Below are 14,894 nucleotides of genomic sequence, written 5' to 3'. Positions count from 1 at the left end.
AAACAAAGAAATAAACAAAAAACAAAACTATTTTTAAAGTGTCTTAATTAGGCCCAGTATAAATTTTAGATTTACCTGATTTCCATTAATGTGATAATCATATTTAACAGAATATACACTTGCAACAGAATATGCTACTGCAAATGCAACAATTGCAATGGCAAAGGCATCACCGATGTTGTCTCCCCAAATCCTCATAGAGGGTGAAGAAGGTATCTTAAATCTGAAATTGATATTAGAGTTAAGATATTTCTTATCTCTTGAGCATGAGTCCATGAAAACTTGGCAAAGCTAAAAGCACTGGAATCTATTATTATATTGTTATAAAGCACTGTCTGAAATGGATAAAACTCTCTAAATGTGGCCCAAAGGCAGGAGATAATCTTGAATACTTTTCAACTGGTATAGATAAGTTAATATGCTCTTAAATTTACATCCTTATAGGCTCAATAGTATAGAGTATAGAACCTTTGAGTACAGAACCACACCAGTGATTTTATGGATATGGGGTACTTCTAGCTGAGGACATTTCCACTATAAATATAGGTCAATACTTTCTCTTCAACTTACAGTTTTAGAGTTACCTGGGGCAGTGAAAGATTAAGTAACCATCAAGGTTTACACAGCATGTCTCAGGATTTGAACTCAAGGATCACTGGTTTTCAAGGTCTTTTCCCTATCGCTCACACCACACTGCTTTTCACTTTTGAGTCTAAGGTTTGCAAAACAAGGTAGTCCTATAGTAGAATGTATGGTGAGTGAGAGCTACTTAAAAAAACACCACCATCATAATTCTTACAAAACCAAAACAAGGAAGTTTTGCTTGATCTAGAGGAAATCATCCCATATTTTGTGAGAACAGAAAGCCAAGCAATTAACTGAGGGAAATTGCTGCTACATAAAATTGTTGTAGGCAGCTAAGTGGCATAACGGATACAGGGCTGGACTTGGAGTTGGGAAGACTTGAGTTCAAATCCTGCCTGAGATACTTACTAGCTGTATAACCCTGGGCAGGTTGAAACCTCTCTATGTCTCAGTTTCTCCATCTGTAAAATGGGAATAATAATTGCACTTACCTCACTGAGTTGTTGTAAGGATCAGATAAGATAGCATTTTGAAAACCACAAAACCACAAAATGCTATGTAAATGATTCCTATTCATATTATACTCAGAGAATTGGGGCAGCTAGGTGGTACAGTGGACAGAGCATGGGCCCTGGAGTCAGGTAGATCTGAATTCAAATATGACTTCAGATATCTACTAGCTGTGGGACCCTGTTGGCTAGCCTCCCCCCTCCCATCTCCCGTCTCTGGAAAAAGAGAATAGAGGGAAGGAATATAGCAAACAAAAATCAGAATGGATGCTGAATTCTCCTAACTGTCTTACATTTAGATATTGCTCAACCAGTTTACAAAGCAGTTTATGTATATTATTTCTTTTGATCCTCCCCCAAACTCTAGGAAGTAGGCAGTATATATGTGATTATCAACTACCTTTTAGATGAGAAAACTCAGCCTCAGAAAGGCAAAGAGATTTATCCAAATTCACACGACTGGCAAGTGGAAGAGAGAAAATGGACTCAGATTTTTGACTCTGGTTTCAACACTCCTACCATCATTTCACCTTAAATATTATTTTAAAATGCATAAAATTGATATCTTAGTAAAATGAACAGAATAAAATATAATACATGTCCAAATTCCATATACATCTTCCATACTTCTTTCCAATGGTAGGAAATGCTTTGCCAACGTTTTAGGGTTTGAAGTTTGTTTTTTTTCTTTTATTTCAAGAAAAAATTGTTTTTTCTTCCTCCACCAAAACAAAGAAAAACAGTCCTCCCCCATCCTTCACATGTATGGTCAAAAAAAAGCAAATTCGCACAATGGCTATATCCCAAAACAGATGTCTCATTCTGCATTTTGATCCCAACACCTCTCTGTCAGGAGGCTGGTCCTTCCTTAGTCTGCTGGAATGGTTTTGCCAGTGTTTTCAAAAGAAACATCAGAGAGGACATTTTGTACCTATTGCCAAAGCAGCATACAGATTATTTCTTACTTGTCTCTTTTGAACTTGAAGTACTTGGTTTTGTCAACTTAACCAAAACACTATATATTGTTTATAGTAATTTATTAATGGAACCTGGTTTTGTTTGATTCTTCTTCATGAAAAGCTAGTTTATTTTGCCTATTCTTACTCCTTAGATGACTTTAAATTTCTCTTGTTTATATGTCCCTGAATAGGCTACTTACTATCCAGCTGGCCAATGTGTCCCTGTGCAAGGAGAAATCTTAATGTCTACAAAAGAATTGGATTTCTAGAAAACATTTTGTGATGTCTCCTTTCCTTGCTATGTTATCGTCGATTGAGGGAGAGGTCAAGGGGAGTGTCATGATAAGGAAATGACTAGTGGCAGGGCTTTGACTATAGATTTCTATTTTAAATTATTCATATGTGACTACTCTTACTGTTTAAGCCAAGGATTGTGTTTGGGAACACTCCCTTAAAAGAGTACACTTACCCACTTTCCATTTTACCAACCACTGCCACACCAAATCTCGTTTGGAAGTTAAAACCATAGGATACGCCTGCTGCAATGACTGTCTGGAAAAAAAAAAAACCCACATAGCAACAAGTTACACATATTAGAACCCTATGACCCCGAAAAAGAGTCTCTATCCATTTGGTTTCACTTACTGTCCTCATCTTTGCAGTTTTACTCTTTGATGCACAGAAGGGCAGAAAACTACCTTTTTTGTAATGGGACCAAAATTCTCAGCACCCCAGGGTGAAATCTCTTAGGGGTGCTAAATCATTATCCTTTCTTTTTTCCCCTACCCTTTGATTTGGTCCTCCAAATACTTATGCCTTCAATTTCCTAGGGTGCAAATAGTGCTCCAACAACTAGCAATGTCAGTCTACACAGTATTAGTTCTATCTTCCCAACCCTAGCACTGCAAAGTATTTGTGTTATATTTTGTTTGCTGGTGGCTCCTGCAGCAAGAACTCTTATTACTATTTATTAAATAGGAGGCAGCATGGCATAGTGGATAGAGCAATTAAAAATACAATCAGGACTATGTATATGTTATATATATATATATATATATATATATCTCAGGAGGATAGATAGTCAGAAATATCTGGGTTCAGTTCTTATCTCTGAAAGTCATGTGACCAAGACCTCAACTTGTACAATGCAGTAGGACTTTGCTATGTCACAGAGATCTGGCTTGGTAGGGGGAAGTGCCTATACCGAGAGTCTCACACTGCTGAAATCACAGGTTCTTCATCTCTTTGCATATTTTTTAAAATGTTCACAGTGAACTAATTACTGTGCACAAGATTTTAGAAAGACATAGACCCTGAATTCTAAGAGATTACATTTTATAGGTTAAAGGAAGTTCAGAAAAATAAATGCGCACACTTGCACACCAGATGGTTCTCTCACATTTTGATTTATTTGTGGCATGTAGAGGGACATAAAAGCAGCTCAGTATCTAGAAATATGTTGAAGGGACAAAGAAAACCCTAATTAAAAGAGAACAATTAAGGGAGTTGATAGAATGTGACCAATGAAAAAGATGCCAGAATCAAGAGTTTTGTTCTTATAAATATAAAAGTACATTTCAAAAGATGTACTTTTTATTTTTAAAAGGACAACTTAGTTCATATATAGAGAACCATTTAAAGAACTTTTTTGAAATTTAAGAATTTTAAAAATGAACTGATATGGAAATATTTTCCCCTTAATTCTAAGTTTTGCCATCCATATTTCCAGCAAGGACAGTGAATTCAAAATCATGAAAAAAATTATTAAGCCTTGAATTGCACATGGATGATAGATTTAGATCTTGATGGGACCTTAGAAGTCATCTAGTACTGTTCCCTCCTCTTACAGTTGAAGAAACAGAGCTCTAGAGAAGACAAATGATTTGTCCAAGGTCATAGAGGGAGCAAGCAGCAGAGACAGAATTTGAATCCAAGTCCTTTGACTTGCTCCAATCTTTAGACTTTCCCCAATGCCACAGTCTTGCAGTATGATAGTTGTATGTAAGGAACTCATGAGGTCTCAGGGCTGCTAATAACTCAGGGTCATACAATCATGTATAAGATATAGAGATGTATAAAATCTACAAACAGCAATATTAAACACAAATTCTAAGAAAGGAAGCTTTCTGATAAATACTTACCATGATGAGTTCAATTGGAATGGGTACTGGAAGTTTGTTTTTGTATTTCTGATTTATTTCTTTAACTATGAACACAATTATCAGTATTATGAGGGATGTCACAAGATCTGCAATATTGGTCTTTGCAATTTGTGTAAAGACAGATTCTAGAACCTAAAAAGATAAAAAAAAAAAACACCTCTGGAATTATATTAACATATCACCTTCACCCAACATAGGAGAACACACAAGGAATCACAAGGTCAGGCTAAATCAGCATTCTGGAACAGAGATCCAGTAATTCTTGTTGAAGATCATTTTGACAGATGATAAATTCCATAGATGTGCCTCAGCATTTTTACATTTATTTTTGCTCTGCTTTCATGCTTTCACAGGCATATTTCTTTGTTACATAATTATTCTGTATTCTCCTGTGAAAAATTGGAATCCCAACCAAATCCCCTTAGAATGTATCCTCTCTAGTTTCTCTTTAACCCATCTAGGTCCCAAAATTTGGAAACCAGTGTCCTAGATGGTAGAGTTATGAGTCAAAAGCAGACAGTTAATTGGTAACTCACATCTCTACCCCTGGGAGCCCTTTGACTTCTAGTTCTGGTGGATGAAGAGTGGCTGGATTAGTTCATGGAGGTCCTGCTGGACCAAAAGCAAAATTATATCCCAAGTAAAATGTAGTCTTGAATTCCTAATACTTGACTGAAGTACAAAGGATGAGTCAAGAACAAATTCTACTGTCTTCCAATGGCTAGATTAATGGCTAAACCAGACCTCTCAAAGTAAATCCAATTTTTATTTGTGAATAAGAACTGGATACTTAGAAGGAAATATTTCTAACTTGATCATATTAGCAGTTTGAATTTGCTAGTTGCATATACTTATAAGTTGTGTGACCCTGGGCAAGTCACTTAACCCTGTTTGCCTCAGTTTCCTCATCTGTAAAGTGAGCTGGAGAAGGAAATGGCAAACCACTCCAGTATCTTTGTCAAGAAAACTCCAAATGGGGTCATGAAGAGTCAGACATGACTAAAACAAACCCAAAATGACTGACTAAATTAGTCTGATAAACTTTTAAGAATACAGGAGAGATTATAAGGATTTGAAAAGTAATAATGCTCATTGAATCCTCCCTCTCCCATTTTTAGAATACTCAAGAATTGAGGTCAAGAGATGTGGTTTTAAATTAGTTATTAATGAATAGTGTTCTATTAATAATAACAGTATTCCACTAGAGTTAGAATGTGAATTATAGTAATTTAAAATTCCCTTTCTCGGCTTTGATTTTTTTTTATATCATTATTCTAATTATAGCAACCCACACTTACATAACACTTCAAAGTTTACAAATGATTTTCCAGCAATTCTATGAAGCAGACAGCACAAGTATTATTATCCCCATTAGAGGCATAGACAGGCTAAATAACTTGCAAATGGTCATGAAGTTAGTGTCAGAATTAGGATTTGAACTCAGGTCTTCTGACTCCAATGACTGCAGTCCAATAAATCTCACTTTTCCACTAGTATCTATTCCAGTATGATTTGCAGAGTCAATTATCATTATTCATCCAACTGCTTACTATCCTGTGGTCTAAAGTAACTCTACAAGCTTCCTGCTTACATGGTGACGGTGGGGGAGAAAGGAATCCAAAGGATCAGGCAGTTTACAGGTTAGGAAAAATATAAGGAGTTAGAGTAGGAAGAGATTTCTTAGGAAAAGAAATAATGAGATTGGGGAAATACTTACTTTAAAAATTGAGAAAGGGTCAGTGTGCGCAGGGACTTGGAGCTGGAGTATAAATTTCAGCTGGGACACCACAACATGAACTGCCGCAGCTGTTGTGAAGCCGCTAATCAGACACTCGGATAAGTAGATAACTACAAATCCAATCTGTAGTATTCCCAGGACCAGCTGAAAAGAAAGGTCGCAAAGCCGTTGTCAGTATTAAATATTAGGTTGTCGAGCCTAAAGGATCAACAAATATTATCAAGAATGCAAAGGTATAAATTGAAACAAAAATTTAAAGCCTGGTGTTCTGATTACAGGGAATGGTTCCAATTCAGACTTCCTTCTTTCCTTGATGTATTTCACCATTTTCAAATGGGATGCACAATCTTAGCATTCTCAAGCGATAACAGGGATTAAAATGAATATGCACTTTAAAAAACTAAACACAACATTTCAAGGTTTTATATGCAATCCTCTTTTTTTTTTGTTCTTTGAAATCTTCACATTTATTAACTTCAAAATAATAGAAGAAAGTTGTTTCAAAAAGATAAGAGAACTTGTTTAGTAGCTATGTCTTTATATCTTTCACCAATTTTTATAATAATAGCCAGCAGATATATAGTGTTTTAAGGTTTACATGTTATCTCATTTGACCTTCACAACAACCCTGGAAATTATGTACTATTTTCTCCATTTTACAGATGAGGAAACTGAGGAAGACAAAGGTTTAGTGACTTGTCTAGGGTCACACAGCTAGTAAATGTTTGAGGTGAGATTTTAACTAAGGTCTTCCTGATTCCAAGTCTAACACTCCATTGTGTTACTTAACTGACAAGCTTATTTAAACATTAATCCTTTTGTATACCCATAAACTCAGTTATGATGCTGGGGTGGGGGTTAGGGGTGCGTGCACATATACACACACATCTGTGCCTCTTAAATTCTTCTGAGCCAGTTACTCTGTTTAAATAAAAGTACAAAGCTGCACATCCTGGGGCATCTGGAATGCCCAGTCTTAACTGGAGATTGCCAGGGTTAATGTCCCAAAGCATCTATATTTAGCACTAGAGAAATGAGTTTCTTAATTCCTGACATGATATGGCCATTTTCTTCTACTCTTTGGACTTTCCTGAAAAGTAATATGAAACACATGTCACAAAGATACGCAAAAACTGGACATTTTTGTGAATATGGTCTTTATGAGTTGTCCAAGCGACTCTGTGGACTACATTGCTTATGTGTTTATAGAAATTTACTTTTTTCAAAGGACACTAAATGTCTTAACTCATAACACTAACCAAAGACTTGGGCTAAGTCTCAATGACTCTATGTCATCTTTAATATTTCACCGTTTGGCTATTTTTTGAGTTGTTTTGTGGATTTTTACCTACTCGTTTTATTGAATGACAGATTTCAAACTTTAGTTGGACTTCATTCCCAGTCCTTCCAGGGCCAAGTCACTGAGGATTTGACCCTGGGTACCAACTTTTTTTGGGGGGGAAGCCTACACTGCTTCCCTAGGTGGTCTTTGACCCTGTGCCAGATGGCTCCACAATAATTCTGTCCTTTCTCCAGGGCTCAATTTTTGCCACGAGTCCCATACTTCTTCCTGCTCCAATACCATTCCCCTATCTTGCTACCTTCTTCTCTCTTTTGTCTTCTCCCAAAATTTGTATGATTATTTCCAACTGGGGTGGATTGGCCTCTGTGTGTCCTGCTCTAAGTTGTCCCCAGGTGCCAGGATTACCAGTTAGAGTTTTGTTTCATAGATAGAATTTTAAACTCATCTCTCAGCTTCTGAAAATACTGATCCTTTTAAAATTATTTAGTTAAGTAACACAGGGATAAAACTCAGGGGAAAGTGGAGGAGAATAGACAATTTTTGGAATTAGCCCTAGGGGGAAAAACAACATTTTGTTCCTAGCAACCAGACCACTCTACTTCAAAGTAGTTTGATTGTTCAGTAGATTTCACATGGTAACACTGACCTGAATAATTCCAGCTAGAATGGTGATGGAGGCAGCTGCCATTATCTTCTGTGCTTCTGTGGCAAGGGAGCCTTCCTTTGCAACTACTGCCCCCACCATCATACTCAGAATTGGAAATGGACCTAATTAACATTAGAGATGAATTATGATTAGAAACTGCTTCTTAAAAATAGAATTATCAATCAAACACAACTTGAAAAAAATTAAGACAAATTTCCATTTGTAATACCTAGTCTTCCACAGAGCACAAAATAACAGAGTTGGGGGCTGTTGAAATGGATGGTTAATGAGATACAAGAAAGCAAAGGAGGATAAACTCTCAATCTCCATGATGACCTCACTTACCAACAGATATGTGTCTGGAAGTGCCAAAGAAGAAATAGACTATGACGGGGAAAAAGGCTGCATAAAGCCCATAAATTGGGGGGACGTCTACCAGCAAAGCAAAAGCCATACCTGCAAGCACACAACAGATGGAAGAGCTGTTAAATTCAATAACTAGAGTCTTAGGCTAGTTCTCATCCAATTCTCTATGTATTTGGTATTCAGACTCTGTAGATGGTTACCTTGCAGTACAGCTACCAGCCCAGTGCTGATGCCAGAAACAATATCACTGAGCAGCCATTCCTTTAGATGGTAAGCAGGTAACCAAGAGGCTATGGGGAACAAGGAAAGGACTATTTTCTTGGTCTTTTGTGAGGAGCACCTGAAAATATTTTTAAAAGCCATAGATAGATGAGTCAGTTAAGAGCTTTCTCTAAAGTCTGAGTCTAGTAAGAGCTAACCCACATCACTGTTGGACAAATTGAAGGCCCAGCATATTAGCAAAGATAAGAGTATGCCAAAGATTAAGTCAAAGGCAATATCCCCCTGCTATCTCTCACATCTTCACCCTCCCTTCCCCTGCCCTGACGTTGCTTCCACCCTCCCAGCAAGACCTCATTTCTTCTCTTACAATTGGTTTATCTTTTGGGACAGACTGTGTTAAAAGCCAAGAGGGTGTTCACTTTAGATGCTATCCCTGCAACTCTGGCAAGTGGTAGGAGAGTTGGGAGCCCGAAAGAAGCAAAGTCAATGGGAAACAAATGAAGATATGAGTGAGAGCCAAAAAGAAGAGGCTGAAAGCTCAGGGATTTTGGAGTCAGAACCTCATCCATCATTAAGCCCAGGACTGAAGATATTCCTTACCTAAACCATATCCTGAAATTATCGAAAATTGTCTTATGATATCGTTTCATCTTCTTATGTTCTTCACCAAAAGCATTTTGCGAGTACACTTGTCCGGCCACAACATATTGATTCCCCATGGGCTCAATCATTTTGTTTTTCTTATCTTGTGCCAAAGGCAGATCTCTGTGGAAGTTGGTTTCTGATGCTTCTCCTTACCTTTCTCTGGTTAAAAGCCCTGAAAATAAACAACCAAACCTGCTTCTTAAATAACTCAGAGAAAATGTGATGCAATTTACAGATGAGTGAACTCCGAACTAAATGTTACCACCTTTTGAGATCAAAAGAAGCTGGATTAAGGAACTGAGATTGTGTTTTGCCACAGTGATATTCCTGTGAGCAGTGCTTACCCTACCACTCTGGGGTAAGCAAACAAGGTCCTTTTGAAAAAGACTGCCAAAAAGCATGAAAATTGGACTCAATTTGCTCATCACTAGGTTTTTACCTTTTTTATCAAGGAGGGTCCTGACTTTTTTTTTTTTAAATAGAAAACATTCCAGAGTTTTGGTGTTAAGGTACAGAACAGAATAGAAATAAAGACAATCCTGTGAATCCAACCCAAGCCAGAGATGTTTCAACGTCTTTGCTTTCCTTTTTAAGGTGTATCTCATCAATAGAACTCAAAGATTAGTTTTCAAGTCATTTTCCTATTATTGTCCCTGAGAATTGAAGCAGAAGCAGAGAGGGGAGCTATATTTTATGTTTATCTTATAGATGAGGAGTAGAAAAAGGTCAGAAGACTTGACCAAAATGACAGATGATCAATGAAGATTTCACTTAAAATGGAAATGCAGGAAACAAAAAGATAAGAATTTCTGGGTACCAGCTCACTACATAGAGCTAGAAGAAATGTGGCTTCATTATCTTGTATGTTGGTGTTGCAGAAGTAAACTCTGCTTGCTGCTTCTTTGGACCCACACCCTTTCCCAGGGAATTGGATTAGACACTTAAGTTCCTCTTCTCTTTTATAATATCTTTTTTTATTTTTTTGTATATGTTTGGGCCCTAGGGCTTGGCATCTAGTTATAGAATGGACTCTAATTTTAAGTCTCTACCAAGTCAATATTTTGAAAACAATTAACTACATCTTTCCCTTCTCCCCATTGAATGGACCCTATATTGATTCCTTTAGCTTGCTGCATACAAATATCTGTACCATTTTATATATTTAGCTCTTGTCTTAGTCAATCAATTGAATTATTACTTAAATGTTTTTCTGAAAGCTAGATTTCATACCCTAGCTGTTAAGGGAATGATGTATAACAACTGTCTTCTTATCTTCACACTTCTCCCACTGCACACTTTTTCTCTAATGTTTATCATTTATTTGCATAAGACACTTCCCATGATCACATTTTCCCTTATCATTTTAGTACCTCTGCATTTAATCTAGATCAATGACATTATCACTGGGGAAATCTCTCCACCAATACTGATTGACCATTTGCCAGTAACTTGTAACCTTAGAATGTTGCTTAGGGATATGAGAGGGTGAGTGGCTTGTTCATGATCCCATAGTTAGTATGAGGCTGAGTTCACTTGGAATCTGTATCATCTGCTCTCTGATGTCAGTCTGCTATGCCCTATAGCACACTACCTTTATATGTACCTTGATTCATGAAAAAAAATGTATGATGGATAAAAGTAGATTACAGCAAATTTCCAACATGAATTTCTACATGAATGGCATAAAAATAATCACCAATGCATAGCAAACTGACATCAGCGAGCAGATGATACAGATGCATTGATCATATAATGAGAATGAAGACCAATGAACATGGTCCGTTAGTGTAAAGGTGTAAAAAAAACTAGAAGAAGTCTTGCAATAAATTGGGTGGATCCTCTCTGAAGAACTTAAAAAAGGACAAAGAGAAAAGGTGAGGAGAAATTACATTTGGTAAACACCAATAAAAACTATAGGGGATAATAATAACAGCTCACATTTATATAATGTTTTCAGGTTTAAAAAGTGAGCCTCACCCAAGAATCTAAGTATCTCTTCTCTTTATTCTCTATACTCTTATTTCCTGACCTCACCCACATTTATTCCGCATTGTTATATTGCACTGTATTGTATTTTTATTACCTCTATAACTAAATAGCGAAGATGGTAGTAGCATGGTGTGGAGTCAAAAGCAGTAACCCTTGCTTCTGGGTTCTGGTCTCAACTTTGGACTTTATTCCTTTCGTGACCTTGGGCAAGTCAATTATGTCGCATATATTATAGTGGCTATTCCTTTCATGTGTGGGTTGGACTAAACTTACTAAGGTTCTTTTCAACTTTCAAATTCTATGATTAACCTTTTTAGATCTTAGTGTACTATTTATAAGATGATAAAGCTAAACTAGATGGTTTTTAGGGTTCCTGCCCACTTGAACATCTTTTTCTTCTCAAATCATTCCCAATTTGCACCTCAGTTTTTCCTAAGAAAACCACTGTCAGTTCCCTCCTGTTCTCCCTACTTTTGCACTTCAAACTCCCTCAACAACTTTTCCTACTTTCTCCTCCTCTGTTTAAGTCTCAAGGGAACAGCTCCAACCTCTCTGAGTCCTTGGTCCCATCCTCTTACACCTCCTCTGGGAGCTTGATCATTCCTTGCCTCTCTATGATCTTTAATTTTCCACTAGCCACTGATTCCTTCTCTACTACATTCAAATATACTCAAATCTCAACCATCCTTCATAAAAAAATCCTTTACTTAACCCTGTCAACCTATCATATATATTTGTGTATATATATGTATACACATATATCATCCTCCTTCTTGTATTCAGACTCCTAAAAAAAAAAGGTTTCCTAATGCATATACTTTCTTAATTCTCACTTACTTCTCAAACCCTTGTAATTTATCTTTCTAACCAACCACTTAACTGAAAGTGGTTTCTCCAAGGTTATTAATCTCCTAAATACTAAATTCAATCTCTATCTTATTGACTTTTCAGTGGCTTTTACCACTGTTGATCACTTCGTTTTCCTACATTCTCTCTCTCTCTCTCTCTCTCTCTCTCTCTCTCTCTCTCTCTCTCTCTCTCTCTCTCTCTCTCTCTCTCTCTCTCCAACATATTGAACTCTCTTGTTTTTCCTACTCCCTGACTATTCTACCTCAGATTCCTTTACTGTATCATTATTCATGTCTTGTTCTCTGGATGTGGGTATACTCCAGGGCTCTGTCCTAGATCCTTTTCTTTTTTCCTCTCTATATTCTCTCTTAGCAATTCCACTAACTACCATAGGTTCAGTTTTCATCTCTATGTAGAAGAAATCTATATTGTTCAACTCCCCTTTGTCTTGTGAGTCATGATGAATTAACCTGCTGTATATCTTCATCTAAATGTCTCATCTCAAACTCAACATATCCAAAATGGACCTAATTATCTTCCCCCACCTTTAAAAAAAAAACCTCACCCCCTTTTAACTTCCTTGTCTCTGTTGAGGATACCACCATCTTTCCAGTTATTCAAATTTGTAACCACACAGTCATTTTCAGACTCTCCCTCCCCTGCCCTCAATTCAGTCAGTTGACAAACTTTGTCACTTTGACTTTCACAGGATCTAGTATCTGTTTCCTTTCCTCCACTCAAATAGTCACCCATATAATGGTTCCTGTCACCTCCCTCTTGGACTCTTTTTTTGAATCCATCCTTCATATCATTGCAAAATTGATATTCCTAAAGCTCAGGTTGATTTTATTCATTATCTTACTAAAGAAACTCCGGTGTATCTCTCTTACCTCTGGGACAAAATACAATCTCACCTCTTTGGAATTTATAGTCTTCCACAATCTGACCCCATTTCATATCCCCCACTAAAAAATTTTCATATTACTTCCTTTTGCATGCTTTAAATCCTAGCAAAAATGATATATTGACTTTTCTCCTTACAGAACATTCTATCTCTTGCCTGCATATCTTTGCACAGGCTATTTGTCCCCCATGCCTGGAAAGCTCTATGTCCTTACTTCTGCTTCTTGGCATCTCTACCTCTTTTCATGATTGAGGGCAAGGGCCACCAAATATGAGACCTTTCTTTGATGCCCCCAGTTGATCTGGTTCCCCCCAGAAATTTTTTGCATTTACTCAGCATATTTTTTGTATACACTCTTCTGTGTACATTTCATATTTTCCCTGACTCACAATAGAAGTAACTTGAGGGTAGGGATATTTTTATGTTTGTCTTTTTATCACCTATGAGATATATACACACACACACACACACGCATAAATGTATATTATATATGTAATCACCAGTGATTGGTATATAGTAGATATGCAGTAAATGCTTATTGAATTTAATTGAATTATTAATCCAGGAATTACAACATTACATCCTATGCTAAGATTGTTGAACTAAGAATTATTTACAAGACTCTGTCCCGTTCCATTCTGGAATGACCTAACCACTGCTTGCATTGATTTGACCACCATCACAAATCATCTTTTACTTCCTCAATGCTGATCTTCTCTGACTCTGGTATGGCTCCTCTCTCTGCTTCTACTTACACATCTGACTATAGAGGCAGTGTGGGAAAGTGGGAAATTAACCATCAATACACATTGATTAAGTGCATGCTATATGCTAAGTTCTTGGCATTCTAAGACGAAAGTGATTCAGTCCCTACCCTCAAGGAGATAATATGTACACATAAAAATGTTAACACCTTGTTACAATAATTAGCCTGTTTTCCAGCTAGGGAGCAATATAATGGCCCCTAAAGCCTACTTGGTTTCCCTGTCTTTGGAATTAAGGGAGTTTATTTTAAATAAAAAGTTCTGAATTTAGTTATAATTGCTTCAGGCTTCTAGTAAAAAAAAATTCTTAACATTAAGGCTGAGGTAAAGTCCTTTGCCTAATCTTACATGTATCTCTAGTTAACTCCTGCCTTTTTTGTGGTTGAGGTAAAATTCAGCTTATGTGGAAACATTTGAGTAATGAAATAGTTGATTATAGGATAGTGTCTGAGGATAGACAGTTATTGGGGAGGGAAGATGGAGGGAAAGTTGACTTTTTCTTGGGGCTCTCCCAGCTTAGATGCTCCTCTCAACAATGCCTGAAGAACCAGAAGTTTTCTCAATATCTCTCCTCTCTTCCACAGCTCCTCAGTCTAAATGCTCAGAATCTCTTTTCTTCCTCCCATGAATCTCTCCCTTTTATAGAAAGTAGTTAAGGTATGATCTAGTGTCTCTTACACAATGGCTTTAATTGATTCAAGAAGATTTACAGGTCTTGCTCACACTCAGCTCTGATTGTTCGGTTCAGTAAGAAAAAGTATTTACATCCAGTCAAGACATCAGCACCAAATAGGGTGATTTCAACTTCATTCTTACCTATGCATGCACAGATTTTTTAGAAAAGGAATACAATATTAGTTTTAGGAGAGAGGACACTAGTAGCTACAGGAATAAGGAAGGGTTCATGTAAAAATGATGCTTCTGCTGAGTTTTTGAAGGAAACCAGCAATTCAAAGAATTAAAAGTGAGGAGAGGTATATTCCAGATATGGGAGACAGCCATTGCAAAGTCATGAAGGCAAGAGATGGAGAATTATGTGGCTAGAGGGGAAAAATGTAAAAGAAGACTGGAAAGGTAGGGAGGGGACAGGTTGTGAAGAGCTCTAAACGCCAACCAGAGGATTTGATAGTTAATTCTAGAGGTAGTAAAGAGCCACCAGAGTTTAATGAGTAGGGAGATGACATGATCAAACTTACTGTGCTTTAGCAACATCTCTTTGGCAGGTATGGAGGATGGATTAGAGAAGGGAAAGG

At 37.0% G+C, this 14,894-nt stretch overlaps 1 protein-coding gene across 1 annotated transcript in view; it reads right to left on the bottom strand.

Annotated features, from left to right (window-relative positions):
- The window catches only part of SLC26A3 (solute carrier family 26 member 3), a 30,951-nt gene extending 21,646 nt beyond the window's left edge, over positions 1–9,305 (bottom strand). Inside the window, exons 1-8 of the mRNA XM_072653052.1 lie at positions 9,091–9,305; positions 8,469–8,608; positions 8,248–8,358; positions 7,903–8,024; positions 5,933–6,097; positions 4,195–4,347; positions 2,523–2,605; positions 76–223 (exon numbers count right to left, since the gene is read on the bottom strand). Coding sequence (XP_072509153.1) covers positions 76–223; positions 2,523–2,605; positions 4,195–4,347; positions 5,933–6,097; positions 7,903–8,024; positions 8,248–8,358; positions 8,469–8,608; positions 9,091–9,221 — 1,053 coding nt within the window. The 5' untranslated portion in view covers positions 9,222–9,305. The remainder of the gene's footprint in view (positions 1–75; positions 224–2,522; positions 2,606–4,194; positions 4,348–5,932; positions 6,098–7,902; positions 8,025–8,247; positions 8,359–8,468; positions 8,609–9,090) is intronic.
- Between the last annotated feature and the right edge of the window lie 5,589 nt (positions 9,306–14,894).

The sequence above is a fragment of the Notamacropus eugenii genome, chromosome 3, assembly GCF_028372415.1.
Source record: "Notamacropus eugenii isolate mMacEug1 chromosome 3, mMacEug1.pri_v2, whole genome shotgun sequence".
In the NCBI taxonomy this organism is placed as follows: Eukaryota; Metazoa; Chordata; class Mammalia; order Diprotodontia; family Macropodidae; genus Notamacropus; species Notamacropus eugenii.
Note: the sequence above shows the minus strand (reverse complement) of the source record. Positions and strands in the feature narration are given on the sequence as shown.